The sequence below is a fragment of the Podospora pseudocomata genome, assembly GCF_035222375.1.
Source record: "Podospora pseudocomata strain CBS 415.72m chromosome 1 map unlocalized CBS415.72m_1.2, whole genome shotgun sequence".
Classification (NCBI taxonomy): Eukaryota; Fungi; Ascomycota; class Sordariomycetes; order Sordariales; family Podosporaceae; genus Podospora; species Podospora pseudocomata.
This window is the reverse complement of record NW_026946364.1, coordinates 618,735-635,154: the sequence shown is the minus strand read 5'-3', so window position 1 is coordinate 635,154 and position 16,420 is coordinate 618,735. Positions and strand designations below refer to the sequence as shown.

The 16,420-nt window shown below is 52.6% G+C and overlaps 6 protein-coding genes across 6 annotated transcripts; all 6 read right to left on the bottom strand.

Annotated features, from left to right (window-relative positions):
- Positions 1–2,487: 2,487 nt before the first annotated feature.
- On the bottom strand, positions 2,488–4,172 carry QC762_101834 (uncharacterized protein; the record flags this gene model as incomplete). The annotated part of the gene is made up of 2 exons (XM_062884570.1): positions 2,488–3,933; positions 4,049–4,172. 2 exons carry the CDS (start codon positions 4,170–4,172, stop codon positions 3,782–3,784), a joined length of 276 nt encoding a protein of 91 aa, XP_062747414.1. The 3' UTR covers positions 2,488–3,781.
- Positions 4,173–4,486: 314 nt separating this feature from the next.
- QC762_0028010 (uncharacterized protein) lies at positions 4,487–5,223 on the bottom strand (the record flags this gene model as incomplete). Its single annotated transcript, XM_062883178.1, is given in 2 exon segments — positions 4,487–5,175; positions 5,187–5,223. 2 exon segments carry the CDS (start codon positions 5,221–5,223, stop codon positions 4,487–4,489), a joined length of 726 nt encoding a protein of 241 aa, XP_062747413.1.
- Positions 5,224–6,701: 1,478 nt separating this feature from the next.
- On the bottom strand, positions 6,702–7,005 carry QC762_101832 (uncharacterized protein; the record flags this gene model as incomplete). The annotated part of the gene is made up of 2 exons (XM_062884569.1): positions 6,702–6,890; positions 6,964–7,005. The coding sequence occupies 2 exons, from the start codon at positions 7,003–7,005 to the stop codon at positions 6,702–6,704; spliced, it is 231 nt and encodes a 76-aa protein (XP_062747412.1).
- A 998-nt stretch (positions 7,006–8,003) lies between these two features.
- On the bottom strand, positions 8,004–8,120 carry QC762_101831 (uncharacterized protein; the record flags this gene model as incomplete). Its single annotated transcript, XM_062884567.1, has 1 exon — positions 8,004–8,120. The coding sequence occupies one exon, from the start codon at positions 8,118–8,120 to the stop codon at positions 8,004–8,006; it is 117 nt and encodes a 38-aa protein (XP_062747411.1).
- A 590-nt stretch (positions 8,121–8,710) lies between these two features.
- On the bottom strand, positions 8,711–12,170 carry GT2 (Type 2 glycosyltransferase). Its single transcript, XM_062884568.1, has 3 exons — positions 11,083–12,170; positions 10,135–11,013; positions 8,711–10,069 (listed from the first exon to the last, which is right to left on the bottom strand). Exons 1-3 carry the CDS (start codon positions 11,166–11,168, stop codon positions 9,568–9,570), a joined length of 1,467 nt encoding a protein of 488 aa, XP_062747410.1. The 5' UTR covers positions 11,169–12,170; the 3' UTR covers positions 8,711–9,567.
- Positions 12,171–12,316: 146 nt separating this feature from the next.
- On the bottom strand, positions 12,317–15,744 carry QC762_101828 (uncharacterized protein). The gene is made up of 2 exons (XM_062884566.1): positions 15,596–15,744; positions 12,317–15,494 (listed from the first exon to the last, which is right to left on the bottom strand). Exons 1-2 carry the CDS (start codon positions 15,637–15,639, stop codon positions 15,359–15,361), a joined length of 180 nt encoding a protein of 59 aa, XP_062747409.1. The 5' UTR covers positions 15,640–15,744; the 3' UTR covers positions 12,317–15,358.
- Positions 15,745–16,420: the final 676 nt, after the last annotated feature.

The following is a 16,420-nucleotide window of genomic DNA, read 5'->3' as shown; positions in this document are numbered from 1 at the left end:
CTCTGTTGTTACCTGCCTCTCTCTCTTTGCTGGCCCGCAGTCACCATCAACCACTCAGATTTCCATACGCCCAGGGTGAAAGAGGGAGCGGAAAAGGATCCCGCTTTCTTCGGCTTTGTACAAAATAAACAACACGTACAATGGCCAACCAGCGCAGCACCACCCTAAAGCGATGACGAGGGCGCTTTTTAGCGTGGGGGTTCCCACTGGGACGGTGTCTCCGTTCCGGGGAAGCAGATCTGGATGATCCGGGTGGTTGCAGAAAGCACTTGGCTTGGTTGGTGGGTGTTTGTGGGTAGGGGGAGGGAGGGAGGAGGTGTGTGGGGGTTTCTGGGGAAAGTGTAGAGTTTTTTGTCACCGCCACGGAGGCGGATATAGGTAGATTTGACAACGGGTACCTGCCGTGCGGGGATTGGGTTGTTGACAACTCATCACTGTCTGTTCCTTCCCCCTGACTTGTTTGTATGCTGGGTGTGGAAATGTGGGGGAAATAAGCGGGAGGGTGTTTTTTTTTTTTTATGTTTGTTGTACAATGTCTTTTGTAGAAAGGGTGTAACATGATTGGGATTTGTTGATTACCGGGTGGTATATGATTGTGAATGAGGGTGTGTCTCGGTTCCGGGATGGATGAAGGAGGGAAGGGAAGGGGTGTGGGGGGGTGTAGCGTGGTATGCGAGACGGGATGTTGGGGATGGTAATGTGTTGAGTTGTTGCCTCTTTTGGAGATAATAAAGTTTGAGGGTGGCTGTTGATGACGGTGTATAAGGATGGATGTCTACTGTCTAGGTGTTGGTGTAATGAAGAGGCTTGAATAGAAATCCTACAACCTTGGGACTGTGGCTTCACCGGTCACGCAAGCCATGCCTCACCGAGATGTACATAATATATCCTTCCATATGCTCGCCCGTTGCAGATGCTGTATCTTTAACAATTCGACAGCAATGAGATGTCGTTTCTGCGGGCTGGCGAGAGTTGCCATGTCGTGACATCTCACCTCACTTCATCACTTTTCCACCTTGGACCATCTCGCCGGTTTTGACTTTGCCGGCTGTGCCATGGTTTCCTCCCCCTTTTTTGTCTCCTTGCTTCCCGTCCCCGATAACTTGCCTTTGTTCCAATTGCTCAATCTCGCTCCGAATCACCTGGCCGAGATATCAATTAGGTTCTTCAATGATAGGCATCTAATTAACAGCCGCGCGGCCTCTGAGGGTCATCTCTTAGGGATCTCAATTGATGGACGGCAAGCAACACTTCTAATTGCAGTAACAAGTCTCGTTGTTTTAACCGGCTCAAATTGCAAGAAATACTCTGTAGTATTACCCGCTTGTCTTTCGTGCCTTTCAACAGTAGAGCAGCGAAAGCCCTCTTAGTTCTAGAAAGAGTATTTGCAATTATTCTTTTTCACGCCAGGCCTACCTAACCCAGCTTTTCCCCCACAGTTCTTTTGAGCAAAGTCATCAGAGTAAAGTGACTGTACACTTCGGCCCAGTAAATAGTATGTTGTACAACCAGTGAGCAGTGTTGCAACCTCTGATACTGTCTTGACCGATCTCTCATGAAGGAGGGGAAAAAAAGGAGCTATAAGAGATCTGTACATAACCCACTGCTCTGATGAGCAAAATGAAATCCGTTCTTGTCGGCAGGTGCTGGTCCCAACACTACCTTACCTTACCTGCTACCCTCGCGCTTTCTTTACATATCTCAGTTAAGTACACAAACAAACATTTTCACCTTCAAACAGGGGCTTACACAGATGGGTGGGTGTTCGCCTTGTGCGCTTTCCAAGTCAATGTCCGACAATGACACAGTTGATGTGCCAACCTGAGCAGCCCTGGTGTTTGTTTGTCTGGTAACAAGCTCTCACTGAAAAAGTCTAATGCTCTCGGCCCGCCTCAATAGTGAGAGAATTCCAAGGAAAAAAAAGGGGGTTATCATCCAGACAGACACAGACAAGACTCCCGTCAAACAAAAATGACGTCTCAACAAACATCATCAAGTAAAATATCCAAGATAGATGATTACCCCCCCCCCCCCCTTTCCCCAAAAGCCCCAATGCAAGATTGCCCACACACCCCCTCCCATGTCCTAGATCTCACTCTCTTCCCACTACTCAAACCCCAATCGATATAATAAATGATCTGATCTGATCTGATCTAGGTAAGGCAGTCAAAATATTTCACCCCCGCATCTTAATAGGTGCGCCTAATCAATCATGAGCTAGGGTATCTTTCTATGTACTTCTGTTATAACTACAATCATTCGAGCCAAGCACAAGACAAAGGCTATATTGATACCTATTGACCTATCCAGGAAGGCATGTCGTGCGTCCAAAGTCTCACTTGCATGCACCGTTGTAACCAATTTAAATACCATCATCTCGTCATGAGCATAAACACAATTCCAAAAGATTACCTCATTGTGGGTGGTGGTAGAAAGCTATTGGACGTGACATTCGGGGTTAAGTATATACCCAGAGCACGACTCAGTCCCAGTTCTCCTCCCCCGAGTCCCTCTCCCAGGTAGTACCTCCTGGTGATGTTCACACGATTCATTCCACAAACACAATGTATGTGTGTTACCTACCAACTTCACTCCCACTCCCCTCAACAAAAAAAACCCACATCTATCCATCCATCCGAACAAACTAACACCAGAATTTCCCTCTTATTCCCTCCCTCATCCCTACCTCTCTCTATTAGATTGCCAATAACCTCCCCACGATCTCAACTCACCTGCACCTTTAACCCCCATCATCAGATAAAAATCCAAGTTTCTGCCCTTCAAAACAGAGCACAGCCCGCAAAAATCTCCACAGTCCAATTTCCCCCGCGCATATGAGATCCAACCTTCTTCGTCATCATCACGCACAACTACGTCTATCAAAACCCACAACTCCGCATCTTGGCCCCTCCCCCCCTCCCAGGGACGGGACAGATCAGATCAACTTACCCCTCCGCGCCATCTGATGTTGAGAAAAAAAGAGACCCCTCCTACCGTTCCCCTCAAAGTGGGTCACCCGCAGTGGGGGTGGTGGACAATCCACCCAGGATGGACCATGACGCAGGCAGCCCATTGGACACCTCCAGAAAATGAAAGGTTCCGTCCTTGCCCGCAGCAAAGCAAAGAAGAAGCACACAAAATTTGCTGTTGATGATACTCATCTTGGCTGAGTTGTGTGTGGGCTGTTGGGGCCAAAGAGCAATATCGAATAGCTGCCATAACCGACCCCTTTCGCCGTCTCGCGGGCCGATGCGGCACTCGTCGTCATTGTCGGGCTATCCTGAATAATGCTTGCACCCGGAGTAGAATAACCGGACCAGAACTTTATCGACGGCGCCGTCGGGAACGGGAAAAAAAAAGTACTACTGACCAATGAACGGGGAATCACGCAATATCATATGCGTACCAGATGAAAAGTCCCATGCCCAAAGCCGTGCTTGCCAAACAGTATCCAGACCGTCTTGAAAAGCCATCGCGCTATCTGTCGTCTGTGTACGTCAACTCGGTGGCCAAGCGGATGTTCGCATCAGCCGTAGTATCGCCGCGTGCGACTCTCCGAGTTCTTGAATTCGCAAAATCTCTCTCTCAAGTTGTGGGGGGGGGGTTCCAGCGTGGTAATCACCGACGTCCGCTGGGAAAACCACTCAGCCACACAGTAGTGTAACGGGCCGACAGCTTCTCAAGATTCACGATGGCAATATCATTCGTCGAGCCAAAGTTTGGCCCTGTCGCAAGAGATACGGAAGATTCCTCAAATCGAATAGGTCAACGCCGGTCCTGTTCATTTAGCAGCCGAATCAGATCCAATCCTACCTTTCCCATCACGATTGCAACTCCCCCAATGTTCATCATAACTCACATGGCCGTGGCGTTTGCGTCTCGTATTGATATATGTGGTACTATCCTTCCAGCTCAAGCAGTCTGGCTTGAACCCTGAACGGCGTATTCGCAACTCGTTAGTCGACAGTCCAAAATTAACTATGGCTTTCGACCATGAAAACGTCCACAACCGAGGGCCTTTTCTGCAGTGATCGCGAGTCGCACTTACATTGGCGTGAAGCCTTCTGCCAATGAGCAGCTCTCGTGGCGGGATGCTTTACCCACAACGCCAAAAACTGATGCAGGCGATTGCGTGCATGATGCACCCTCAGACGAGTGCGGCGGCGGCCCATGATGTTAATCGCACCCCGCCTAAAGACTTCGATTACCTAATCGGGTCTGCCGTTTGTGTGCTGGTAGGTGGGGGTGTCAAGGTGTGTGTGGAGACACAGGGACCCCGGACCCCTCCCGTTGCTTGACGTTGAAATTGAGCGGCCGTTTTTTGCTCGGCGTTCCGCACCGTTCCCCGCTTGGCCGGAACGGAGCGGCACAGCCTGTGCTTGGCGGCAGCCCCGAGGTTGCCTCGTCCAATTTTCCGGACTCGATCGCCTTTTGGACACCGAACAGGAAACACCATCCTACCACGCCGGGTGAAGAGACTGACATCTCATGCCTGTGTAACAAGAGATGGGGTGGCACAACCTAAACTTACCAAGCCACCGTGTACCACAGCACACACCGGTAACCTTCTTGCCGTGAAGCTGACCCGTTCTTGGATGGCATGCAGGATGCGCCATTCGCAAACAGTGCTCAGATGCGGAAAACAGTGTATGGGATATCGGTTCGAGGAGACACGCAAACTTGATTCCTTTGGTGTTGGTTGCAGAGACGTACCCCTGTCCCAGAGACAATCGAGAACATGTCGGGTCTTGGCATATCGATAAGAAGCTTGGTTGATCCAAGATCTGTTGTCCAGTCTTCTTCCTGATTGATGATAGGGCGTTGTAGTGAATGTCAGGAAATTCGAGAAGGACCGTGACAACGGCCACCTACCGCTGATAGCGCGTTCTTTCACCGACCGATCAGCACCCAGGCCGTACACCCCGGCAAGCAGCCTCCGGACAAAGAACCGGCGCATGTTGATGGCCCTGTTGATGGAGAGAAGCTGCATGAATAAAGAGGTCAAGCCTTCTTCTAGCTCCCGCCTGCCCCCTCCATATCGACCCCTTCCAAGATCAAAGTCTGGGGCGTGTTGGCGATGCCGAACTGGACCTCCTGCCAAGCCGAAATACTGAATGCGAGACCGGCAAACTTGGGGACCAAAGAGTGCCAAACTGCGTGTACGTGTGTGTGTGTGTGTGTGTGGCATCGAGTGTTGATCTCACCATCCTTCGTGCCGGGCATATCACATCAATGCCGAGTCTCCTCCAACCGGCAGCCAGATTGCCTTGAAGGGTTGCATACCACGATAATTGGCCTCTCGTTTGCACCCGCTTCCGGTTTGTTTTCTTTGCTGTCCTTGCTGTCGTTGTGCTGCCTACACTGGCTGCATCTGTGTCGACGTCTACGTGCCTTAGCTCCTTCGCGGATGCTCAAGCTGCCGCCGCATCGTGGAGGCCGGTTTGACTTTGTCATGAAAACCCCCAACTGCCGTGGAGAACGTCGTCACGGCTCGGCCTTTGTTGGCGTGGGCGTGCAGCATGCACCCACCAAAGCGATGGCACCACGTCGAAAAGCCCTGCATCGAAAAGCCCTCTCAAAGCCCCTGTTGAGGTGTGATCGTGCGCGTCTGTTTCGACGTCTGGAGATGCGGGTGCCATATCCGGTACGTCCGTCTGTAGAGTATCCTGCAGCGCGGCAGAACAGAAGGGCTCTGGAAAACGGCAAGACACTTCTTCAACCTTTGAGTGGATAGCGTGAAGGCTTTCCCGGCTCCCCTGAGATAGATGCTTCTGGCTTGCAGACAGCAAAGCAAAGCATGATGATCTGTCTCGAGTGTTGGCAATAATTCGTCTGTAGCATGTTGAAATGGGAGGTTGGAGCTCTGCTTTTCTCCGCACGAATCAACAAGCGTGGCTGTCGGACGCTTTTCCCACCCCCTCTTTCCTGCCTCTGCACCATCCAAACACACCTGCCCCTCACCACCCCAATGTTTAGCATCGCACACCGAGAAAAAGGAAGGGCTCTGAGTGGCCGGACAGCGAGATGCTGACCTTGAGTTCATGTGGCCAACCCGATCCAGCGGTGTCTTAGCGCAACTGACAGGTTTCGTTACGACACAAACCACGAGGTCAGAAGTGTCCAGAACGTCATCCCTGGAAAGCTTCACCGAAGCTGTACCTCGAACCGAGGACAACCGCCGTCGTCACCCAACAACGGGTCTACAGAGCACCACCACGCAGCTCGACAGCGACGTCATATAGTGTAGAAAGAACAAAAGAAAAAAAGCTCCCTCAGTGACACCCCACCATCTCGTCCTTGGGCTTCTGGATGTCTGAACCTCCGACAGAGGCGCAGGACGCAGGTATGTATAGTTTTCCATGCAAGAAAGTTGCAGCATCTTCAACCAGCCCGCCCTCTCTTTGAGCCGTAGGTGCAGCAGACGCAGGTCCAACTCGAAAAGGTTTGGCGCGGCTCTGTACTGTATCTTGAGGGAGGGGGCGTGGGGGTAGACGAAAGGGGGTGAAAGGTCTCTTGCTGGGCTCACCTCTCGGGCGTGCAAGTGTACTTTGCGGAGGCCCGTCTGTGCGAAAAGGGACCATTCGTAGCGGGGTTCTGGGGAAGCGTATCGTCGTGAAGCATCATTCCGGGGTCGAGTCTCCAGAACCACCATCTGGATCGAGCATTAGCGGCTCCAGGGCGAATGCACCCGGACGATTCAGTCAATTCCATCTCGCTCTTAGCACCGGAGAGAGGCAGGCTGCTCCACCCATCTCGAGGTGTGGCCGGGGATGGAGGTGCCACGGATCATCAGGTTTTGGATGCGTTTGCAAGAAACAAGATCGGGACGCTTCCCGAAACAGCTGCTTGGCGAGCAACAGTGCCATGAAGAAGATGTCGTATATGTTCCGCTGTAGAATCACCCCAGTCCTGATTAGCGGTTATGTCATGGCGGGTGGGAGATCGAGCTCCGCTTAAACTCACCAGCTTGGCCAAGCTGTCGATGGTAGGTGAAAGGAGGATCATCCTTGCTGAACGCGGACCATCGAGATGTTATTGCTCGCATACTAGCTGATTGGTGAAATTAGATCGTCCGTGGTCTGGAGATTCAGTCGGCAGTGATTGCTTGTTGATACCGACAATGGCAATTGATAGCCTTTGATATCCAGAGGTAGCACGTGGTGTTGCTTTCATGATGAACGAAGAGGCCGAACCCCGAACTTTTGTGCGGAAATTTGCGTGCTTACCCACGGCTCAGCCGAGATGTGTCAATCCCATCCCACGAAGGCGAGGGGGTTTTTGGTCGAAAGAGGCAGGAACCATGCTTGAAGGAGAGATGCCTGCAGATGGCAGTGTGGGCGTGGAACGCGCGAGGAGGGCGAGAAGCGGGATAATTGCAACCTCGTGTGCATGGCGCCCAGAAAGAGAGGCTTCCTATTTCTGTCAGTATGGAAATTCATTCATGATCATGCTTCATATTTCGAAATCCCTGCTTTTTTCCGGTCTTCCTGGACTGCGTAACATATCCAACCAATCAAACTGTAAGATATATGTCGAAGAAACAAGCTGTGCCTGACAGGCCGGGCAGCTGGCCGAGCCAGTCAGCCAGTATGTAGGTATATCTGCGAGCCAAGAAGACCGAGCAGTGTGTTGAATAGAAGCAAGTACGGGCACGCTTTCCCTGACATGTCCGGTGACGTAATGTATGGGTCGCTGTCAGGAACTGTACGGTACATTGAATGTCCGTCAGTAGTACCAAAACTGGGCATAGAATCGGTTGGCTTGGTTCCATGGGGCCACAAAGTCACCTGTCCTTCTGAATGAGCTGCTCGGTGGTCAATTCGAGATTGTGCGTGGTCTCCACTCTGTTTACGAATGGCTGGAGTGTCAATATTCCCTATCTCGATCTCGCTCAATTAGCTTTGTCAACAGACCATGACGATACATCGTCATGGGTTCCCTGACAATAACTTCACTTGATTCGGTCAGAGGGACACAGCGGCTCTTGTCCTGGGCGGGGTTGGTCATTTGATATACCTCGAAGAATGGCTGTGTTGCAGTGGCCGTTCCGTGCTTTCAAACCTTATAGAAGCGAGTTTTGTGTTCTGAAGGCTCGTCAGGAGACGAGAACGATGTGGCATCGTCAATCTGCCCGGTGGAGGGGCCTGGTTTGTCGTCTTCTTAATCGGTCTAGATGCATCATGCAACACCAGATCGGCCTATCAGGAACCCTGGAAAGAGCCTCGGGTCTTGGGACGTGGGCTGTCCACACAAGAGTCCCGGCGCTGCTGTCAGCCAACCTGGAATCGAGGACAGGCGCATGTGGCGGCGACCAGGGAGATGTCCCCAGGTTATTTTCGGTGCGTGATGCATGTTGTACGCCGAGCTGGCTGCTGCTTGGGGGGCAAGCGGGACGTGGGCGTGTGCAGTTCAAGCGCGAGTCCTCCTTGGACCATCGAGGGCCGAATGCCGTGTCACCCCATGTCTTTCCTCGCCTACTACAAGGCCAAGCATCGACATGGGCAGGCATCACGTTGCGGCCAGGTCGGTGTGTTTCCAAAGCGATGCGCAGATGTCGTGCATTGGTTTGGTTAAGGTTAGTCTGCTGTGCTACCTGACCTTGGTAAAGATCGCCAGTGTGAAAGGTCCCTGGTAGCCAGATTGGGAAGACTGCCCGCTTTTGATTGGTCCGCTGGCTTTCTTATATACCAGCTGGCACCGAATCAACATCCAGCTTTGCGCAAGCTATGAAAAAGACAGGCAGTATCGACAAACATATAGAGGCCAATAACTTTTTTTTGCCATTGGATACCAGAGCAATCGTCTCCGTCAGTCTATCTATCTCTAACGGACACCATTCTAATTCTCTTGTGTATGTCCTCTTGCCATCCCAGTGGGTGAGAGGTTTTCTCTTTGACCCATATACCAACCAAGCCCCCAGACCTGTTCCCTGCCTATTAAAGAGCGAGTGCCCATTCCGAAGCCTCGCTCCCTGCCAACACAAACCTCGTGTGTTCCATGCCGGCGACCTTTGAAATACCATTACGATTCTGACCCTGGAGACCCGTTTCCCACCATGAACCGTCCTAGCCACAATGGGCACCAAAATGAAGAGAGATGAAATCGGAGAAAAAAGAAAAAAGAAAAAAAAAGACGAGAAAAAAAAACTCGTGAAACAAAACATGAGCCTGAAAAAAGCAAGAGAAAAAAAAAAGAACAAATCTCAAACTTTTCCTCGTCGCCGCGGACCAACCCCCGTTTTTGTTGTTGTGATGAATCGTAAGTGATGCGCCCTCGAACAACCTCTTGAGAAAGAAAACGAGCCACAGGGGGGGTGAGAAGAACCCAAAACCCAAAAACCAATCCCGTCCGGGATAAAGGAGTCCTGTTGACCTCAATCCCATGCCCTTATATTCCTGACCCCCCGACCGTCCTGATACCCAAAAAATGAAATTCGTAGCATCCCAAACCATTCGGCCACATGAATCGTGATATTAATGCACTGGCGAGACGGCTTCGTTTTTGGAGGTCGTCCCAACCGCCCGTGCTGCTTTCCCCTTCCCCAGCGTCGGTGTTGCGCCGTGAATGTTACAACACTTCGTCCACCATGCACCCGCTAAACTCGTGCTTCTGCGCCAGATAGGAAGCCCGGCGGGCTTGGGAGGTGGCCGTGTGCCGCACCGACTCGAGAAGATCTGGCCCCCCCGGCATGGCCATGGCCTGGCTGCGGACCGGCTTCTCTTGGAGACGAAACTGGTTGTGCTCGTCACCATCCTCACGACTGCCCCACGACGTCTGCTTGAGCGTAAACAGCGCATACAGCTTGATGAACCCGTGGAACCAACCGAACAGAATGGACACGGGCAGGAACATGATGTCACTCGGATTCCTGCGGAACAGCCCAACCAGTTTTACCACTTTCGTGAAGCAAAACATGAATATTATTTCTGCAGCGAGTAGGATATAGCGGCTCCTGAGCTCCCAGTTCTCCGTCGCCCACCAGCACGAGAAGAGCAGAAGGGGATCGACGACAAAGGCAAGCGAAGTAAACGTTGCGATATGAAGCGCATATGTGCACCAAAGTTGCTGACTATTGTGGTGGGGGGCTTGAGTCAGTTTGGGACGTGAAGAGATAAAAGGGGGGTGTTGTCATACGTAAGCACGTGTCTTTCATGCACAAGACTGGTCCAGTTGCTCCTCCAATTGCTTCTCGCCCAGCGGGAACACTGATACAAGAACTTGAAGCCGTTTTCGAGCGTCGTCTCAATCTCACAATCGTTTTCGTACTGGATCCAGGTCTTCCACTTTTGGGCCACAAGCCATCGTGTCACGTAGTTATCGTCGTCCGCATTCAGGATGTATTTGCCCCATTTTTCATTCTTGAACCCGCCCAAAAAGTCGTAGCTCTTAAGAATCTCGGTTCGGTAGGCACCAGTGCGCCCCGACATGCAAGAGGTCCCGCCGTCAATATTGTGGGTCGCTGAGATTTCAAAATTCCTCCTCTCAATGTAGGCTGCGCCGAGCCAATTGAAGATGCGCGTTGTCAAGTCACCACCCACCCGCTTCACTCTCTGGCACGTGCCAACTCCACCCATCCTGTCGTCCTCGAACGGCGCCAGTAGCCAGGGCATGAGAGTCGACGGCCATTCTACGTCGTCATCAGCCATAACCGTGATGGGAGTCTGAACATGATCCCCCTCGAGCGCCCTGCACACCTGCAGCCGCTTGTTGGCCTTGTCGACGTGCAGAACCTCGATGACGGTCGGGTGTGTGCTGTTCACCCCACGGAGGGCGGAAGCAGCCTCTTCCAGCGCATTGTGTTTCTTGTAGGTGGTGACCAGAATCAGTTTGGCGGGTCTGCAGGCAAGGATGCTTTCCAAGGACGGCTGAAGCTCTTGCGGACGGTTGTGAATTGTTGGGATAATAACTGTGACATCGTTTGATGTGTATCTCGGTTTCTCCCAGTTCGGAACTATGGATTTGTATGTCCAGTGGCTGATGCAGTGGACAATCAGGCGGACATAACGATGAAGCCTGGAATTGTGCCGAGTCAGCTCCTGCAGGATTCAAAAAAAAAAAAAGAATAGTGGCATGTCAACCTACCAGAGGATTGTGTGGAAAATGGCCCAAAATTTCACAGACCAGAGGAAATCTAGCCTTGGAATTAGGAGATCCATAAGCTCAGGCATGCTGGTTTTTTGAAGCGAGTGAGATCCAGACAGGAGACGGGGGATTCTTGGCTGCTTTTATATAGGCAGACCAAGTCCGGTCTGGTTTTGAAGGTTTGGTGACAGGTCTCGCCAAGCTGCGAGATCGAGGTGGGTGGTAGGGCAATGTTTCGTTTTAGAACGTCGAGGTTTCAGCAACAAAGCCGGGGCGGAGCCCAGTCGGGAGGGAAGCGGGAGGAGAGCGGGTGGTGGAGACCGAGAAACGGCACGGCCGTGTCATGAACGTCGAGGGGTTGTAGGGGAGAGATTCGAGCTTTCTCCAGCCTTGAAGGTTTTGCTCTCGGGCGTTAGGAGCCTGCCCGTGTTCTGGGACAGCGACTGAAATCAAACAAAACGACCGGCACAGGCGAGTCCCGCTGGCACAACAAGGTTGTTGCCGTCGACGAGGATGCCCAAGATAGTATACACACAAGACGGGGTAACGTCAAGGAAACAAAGCCATGGCATGAACCAATTGGCCTCTTGGAAGAAGACAAGGACAAAAAAGCAAAGACGCGGCGGGAAGACATCCCCGGGTCTAGGCTCGGGGAGGGAGTGCCGGCATATATAGCCAGAGGGGGGGAGGACGAGAAGAAGCGAGGCAGGAGGAGACTGGCGACGCATCAGGGACGTGGTACTCTCTGTCAACTTTGACAGAGCTTCCTTGACAAGGAAGAGGAACAAATGAGAAGGCGAGATTTTTTTGCTCAGAGGAGTGGCAGCAGCAAGAGAGATGGAGGGTACCGTCAATGTACTGGGCGTCGGCAACTGCCCGGCAGGAGCCCATGCAGAAAGGTACTCGGTCCACGATGGAGGTGGAAGCCAATCTTGGAGGCAATACTTAGTTGCAGCAGATACCCCCGTACATCGTACCTCGTAGGGTATTAGCTGCTCAAGCGGACTGGAAGGGGGCTTTGGTTTTGTTGCGCACCCTCGACGTGAAGTGGAACGCCAGACAAAAGACAACAAGGTGCACAACTGCAGAACCCATGCACATTAGAAAAACGACCCATAGCTGCAATTGCTTTGGTAGTTTTTTGTAGCCAGCCAAGCTTGCCGGTACCAGCCAAGGGGGGGTGTACCTAGAGTGATGGCCTGCCAGGGGGGGTGTTGAGGCAAGGGCCCTTTTTGGGGGGTGCAGCCGCGAGGAATGGATGCCACCGGGGGTTTAACCCCAAGAAGTGATTTTTGAAATTTTATTCGAATGCTTTTAGAGTGCGCCAGAAGCGGGCCCATGCGTAGTGATATGTTTCCATGGCTGTACATTCTGTCCTCAACCTCACGCTTCAGAGATATCGTTCTGTTTTGGCCTTTGGCGAACGTCGAAACTTTTGCCATTGGTGACATGGGCTAAAGGGACGGAGCGTTGCCAAGCCAAGCTCCCTGAGGTCTGGACACGCTGCGGCACCCCGCCAAAATCGCCGAGCTTGCGCGAGCGAGGGGTGATTTTGAGGCTTTAAAAAAATGGGCTGGACGGGGATGTGGAGGCGTGATCCACCAGAGATTCCGTCAAGAGCACATGTATACTCTGGTACTGGGCCGTACAAAATGCGTGGGCAGGCTGCTGTTCTTCTTGACCAGTAGCAGTCAGCGGGGGAGTACACTTGGATCGCCGCGCCTGTCCATCCCCAGCAACGGGGAGAGAGAGAGGCACGCGCTGGTTGTGGTGGGAGCTCTCCACCGTCAGCGCTTGCGCCTAACAAGTCTGCGCTTGCTGTTAGAGCACAGCATGTGGCCAGTGAGCGCCCCGCCGTGGGCCAGACCCTCTATCTTCCTTTGGCAATCAACTCGCTGTGATAATCAGAGGCCTGCTGCTGTGTTGGCGGCTGCTAGAGATACCTATCACATGGCGGAGGGACTCGGAATGCGGCCATTGGCGTGAGTTCTGTCCGCTGTTGAGCAATCATATTCGGAGCTGGTTGCTCCACACCGGCCAAGGTTCAATCGACAACCGGGTTGTTGGCGATCGATCTCCCGGCCTTCTCGGCAATGACCGGCTTGCACTTTGTTGCTGATGGCCTTGTTCAATGGATAGAGCCGGCAATCTTGTTGGTGAAAGCTCGCGTTCGCTGTGAACAACAGGTTGGAGGTTCATATGTCATTAGTCATTTGCGGAGCGCAGGAAATCCGACGTTGACAAGCGACGAATCATCGAATCATCAGATGAACACCGCGGCTCCAGGTGTGGAGGTCTGGAACGGAGAACCGTTTGTTTTCTGGAGTACTTGGCGTTCCTTTGACGATCCACCCCACGGTCTCTACAACGCTGGTGTTGCAGTCGACATCCAATCCGTCGGCGGTGATGAAATTACCTGCCCGGAATGCACACCTGGGGGAGCACGGCGAGGGACGGGGCCGGAAAGACTCGAAACGACATGCTGCCGGCCTTGGATATGTATGGCACGGGCCCGACATGGTGAAGGGACATTGGTGCTGGAGATTCAACGTTATCGACTACCTCTTTGGGAACCGGCCTCGGGCGAAAGCCTTTGATGGGCGGGGGAGAGCGGGTACAAATTAGGTCAAACAGGGTCTACTCCTTGTCCGAGATGGGTCCTAAACCCTACCGTCTTCAAGGATATCATCGAGGGTGGTCCAACGGGAGCCCACTTGGCCGTGAACGGAGAATGGTCGAGCCGGCGATCCATTGCTCCGCCAATTTTGGCAATACGGAAGCACGGGCCACAACATCATCCCGTCGTTAAAGAGGTAGGTCCCCTTCAAAGCACCCTCGGTTGTCGGGATAACCCACGCAGCGAGATGTGGCTTCATCATATCATCCATCTTTGCGTTGGCGTGCTGGCAGGCGATGTTTGACGTGGGTGTCGTTAGGGCAGCCGACTATAGTGACGACAGTTGACGTGGGCTTCGTTTCGTCCTGTCTTTGTGGATGGGGGCGGGTCCATACTGAGGGTGAAAGCCCCAACAAGTGTCGATGGCCATCTCTCATGCAGGTACGAAGTGCCCGGCCACTGCCGTGATGACGGAAAGACACCTTGCATCCGAACAAGATCTTGAGCGGTCCGCGTATGCTGGCTGGCGGCCGTGTAGACTAATCGGGGTCGAGCAGATGCGCCCCCTGTTGTATAAACGGCTGCCACCCGAAACGCTGCTAGTAAGGATTGGTTTGCACCTCATAGTTGACACGCTTCAATTCGGTCAAGGCCGTCCTGCCATGCCTCGGTGAGAACAAGGCCTGGTTTAGGGCTGGCTTCGTCATGCGCTGTCAATAACATTCTGCGACGGTACCGCGTGTTGACGATCAAGTTTTGAGCCTGGTGAACTCTTTGATTTGAGCATGGTCCCTGTTATGACCCGCAGCGCTTGCCAACTATGGACATCGGGATCAAACTATGCCCTTGCTCAGAGCAAATGCCGTGCAGAGACAGAAGAAAAGAGTAGGCCGAAGATCTTTAGGTCCGTAAACGCCGAAGGTGGTTGCATGATATCTGTGATGTTGACGAACCATGGCTCTCCTGGTTGGCGAGAAGAAAAAGACACATCTTTCTGCTCAGGAGACAGTTGCTGGCGTGTTCAATGTTCGGGTTCGGTACGCGAGAGACTGTTGTTTCACCACGTCTCGCTCAGGGACGTCGTCAAATTCGACCGCCCTACACGGGCCGCCATGTGGACCAGACGTCACAACGGCCGAGGAGAATTCGGGCCCCCACAGGCCGGGGGAGTCGAGCCGGACCGAAGCCGAGTGCTGCTGAGCCTCCGCAAAGTTGTTGCTCTCAGGGGCAGCATCCACTCGTGGAAAGGATCAGGATCAGGTCATTGTCTCATCCCTGAAAACATCAGAGTGGCAGTGAGTGGCAGCATCATGGAATTCGAGTCCAAAGCGTTGGACTGGTGTGCCGGCCAATGTCCAGTCTCGAGCAGAAGAGCCGAGTTTGGATGGCCAGGTGTCAACCGGCCGGCTGAGCCACATAGGTATAACTACTCTGCTGGGTGTGATGTAGGTGCAAATATAGCACTACATTTGTCGTATATATGATAAATCTCAAGACAAGGTCTAATGGTGTGTACATACCTTGGTGAAGCTGGTGAATATGTTTTGTCAGGTGGGCCCACCTGGCACGACTCATGTCGCAATCCAACGGAGCGTCCCGTTCGTTGCCGTTCAATGGCGTCGAAGCAGGCGCCACATCGTTGGCGATCCGGAAGGGCGCTCACCGGCGGCGAACTTTCTTATTCCCCCCCATAGTTCGCGATGTGTGACCTAACGGATTGCGTGACGATCTCCCGAGTGAAGACGACTTGCTACACGCATCCCCACAAAGCTGGAAAACATCCCGCGCCGTCTCTCTGACGATGAATAAATTAGAGGTGTGTGGTGTGTATATGAGTTGGGGTATGTGGGGATGAGGTTGCGGCCAGCGATATGCCAAGAATCATCCCACACTCACCCAACGTCTCTCCTTTCCCATCCACCGTGGCCCAGTAGACACATGTACTTTCTGTGACTTGTACAAACTGCTATGGTGCTGGCGTATCTAATTCGGGCTTGCCATGACGGCGTTTCCGCGAGACGGGATGCGTTTTGAAGCGTTGGCACACATAGATATCGCGATGCCTTGCTGATAAGAAATTTGTAAAAATAACAAGGCTGCAACTCCTTCTGCAGCTAAAACCCAAGTGTTACATCAAGAGGACAAGAAACACTTGGATATTGTGGGAGCAAATAATTCTTTCCCGCACTCAGTCAGAAGTTAGTTTAAAGTGCTCTTCCACTCTGCCGGCCCGGTTATTAGGGTTCGCTGAGTGTCTGTGGGCTGAGTGGTCTGTGCTGCCTGCCTGTTCTGGTGAACTCGGGACGGGAGGCAGTCGCGAATAGGTAGGTTCACTGACGTGGGATGATTGAGTACCTACCTAGGTACTTTACTTCGGTTCTTCAGAAAAAAGCAACGACAAGCCCTTCTAGAATGCACACCCTGCTATCTCGCACTTCTATTTCCAGACTTGCACTACGCCAACCCCCATGGGATTCGATATGTTATCGTTGGATCATGCTTTACTACAACGCTGCAGCATCCTCCTCGCCATCACACGTATAATGGCAACCTCTTTTCTGCGTGCCCAGACCTCATCGGGCCGGCATATCGTCGGCAATGTGTTGACAAGAAATATCGACATCTGGTTCGAGAAGAGCCAGCCAGACACCCAGAGCATCATCGCCCTGAATTGCCTTGGCTTCAGCTGTCCAACCGGGCAATGATGAGCATTGTGTTCGT

Coding starts and splice junctions, on each gene's coding strand:
- GT2 (XM_062884568.1), bottom strand. CDS start 11,168: ATGCCTGAGCTTATGGATCTCCTAATTCCAAGGCTAGATTTCCTCTGG. Junction 11,014..11,082: donor ATTTTCCACACAATCCTCTG/GTAGGTTGACAT, acceptor GCACAATTCCAG/GCTTCATCGTTATGTCCGCC. Junction 10,070..10,134: donor CATGAAAGACACGTGCTTAC/GTATGACAACAC, acceptor CCACCACAATAG/TCAGCAACTTTGGTGCACAT.
- QC762_101828 (XM_062884566.1), bottom strand. CDS start 15,639: ATGTGTCTACTGGGCCACGGTGGATGGGAAAGGAGAGACGTTGG. Junction 15,495..15,595: donor TGGGAAAGGAGAGACGTTGG/GTGAGTGTGGGA, acceptor ATTCATCGTCAG/AGAGACGGCGCGGGATGTTT.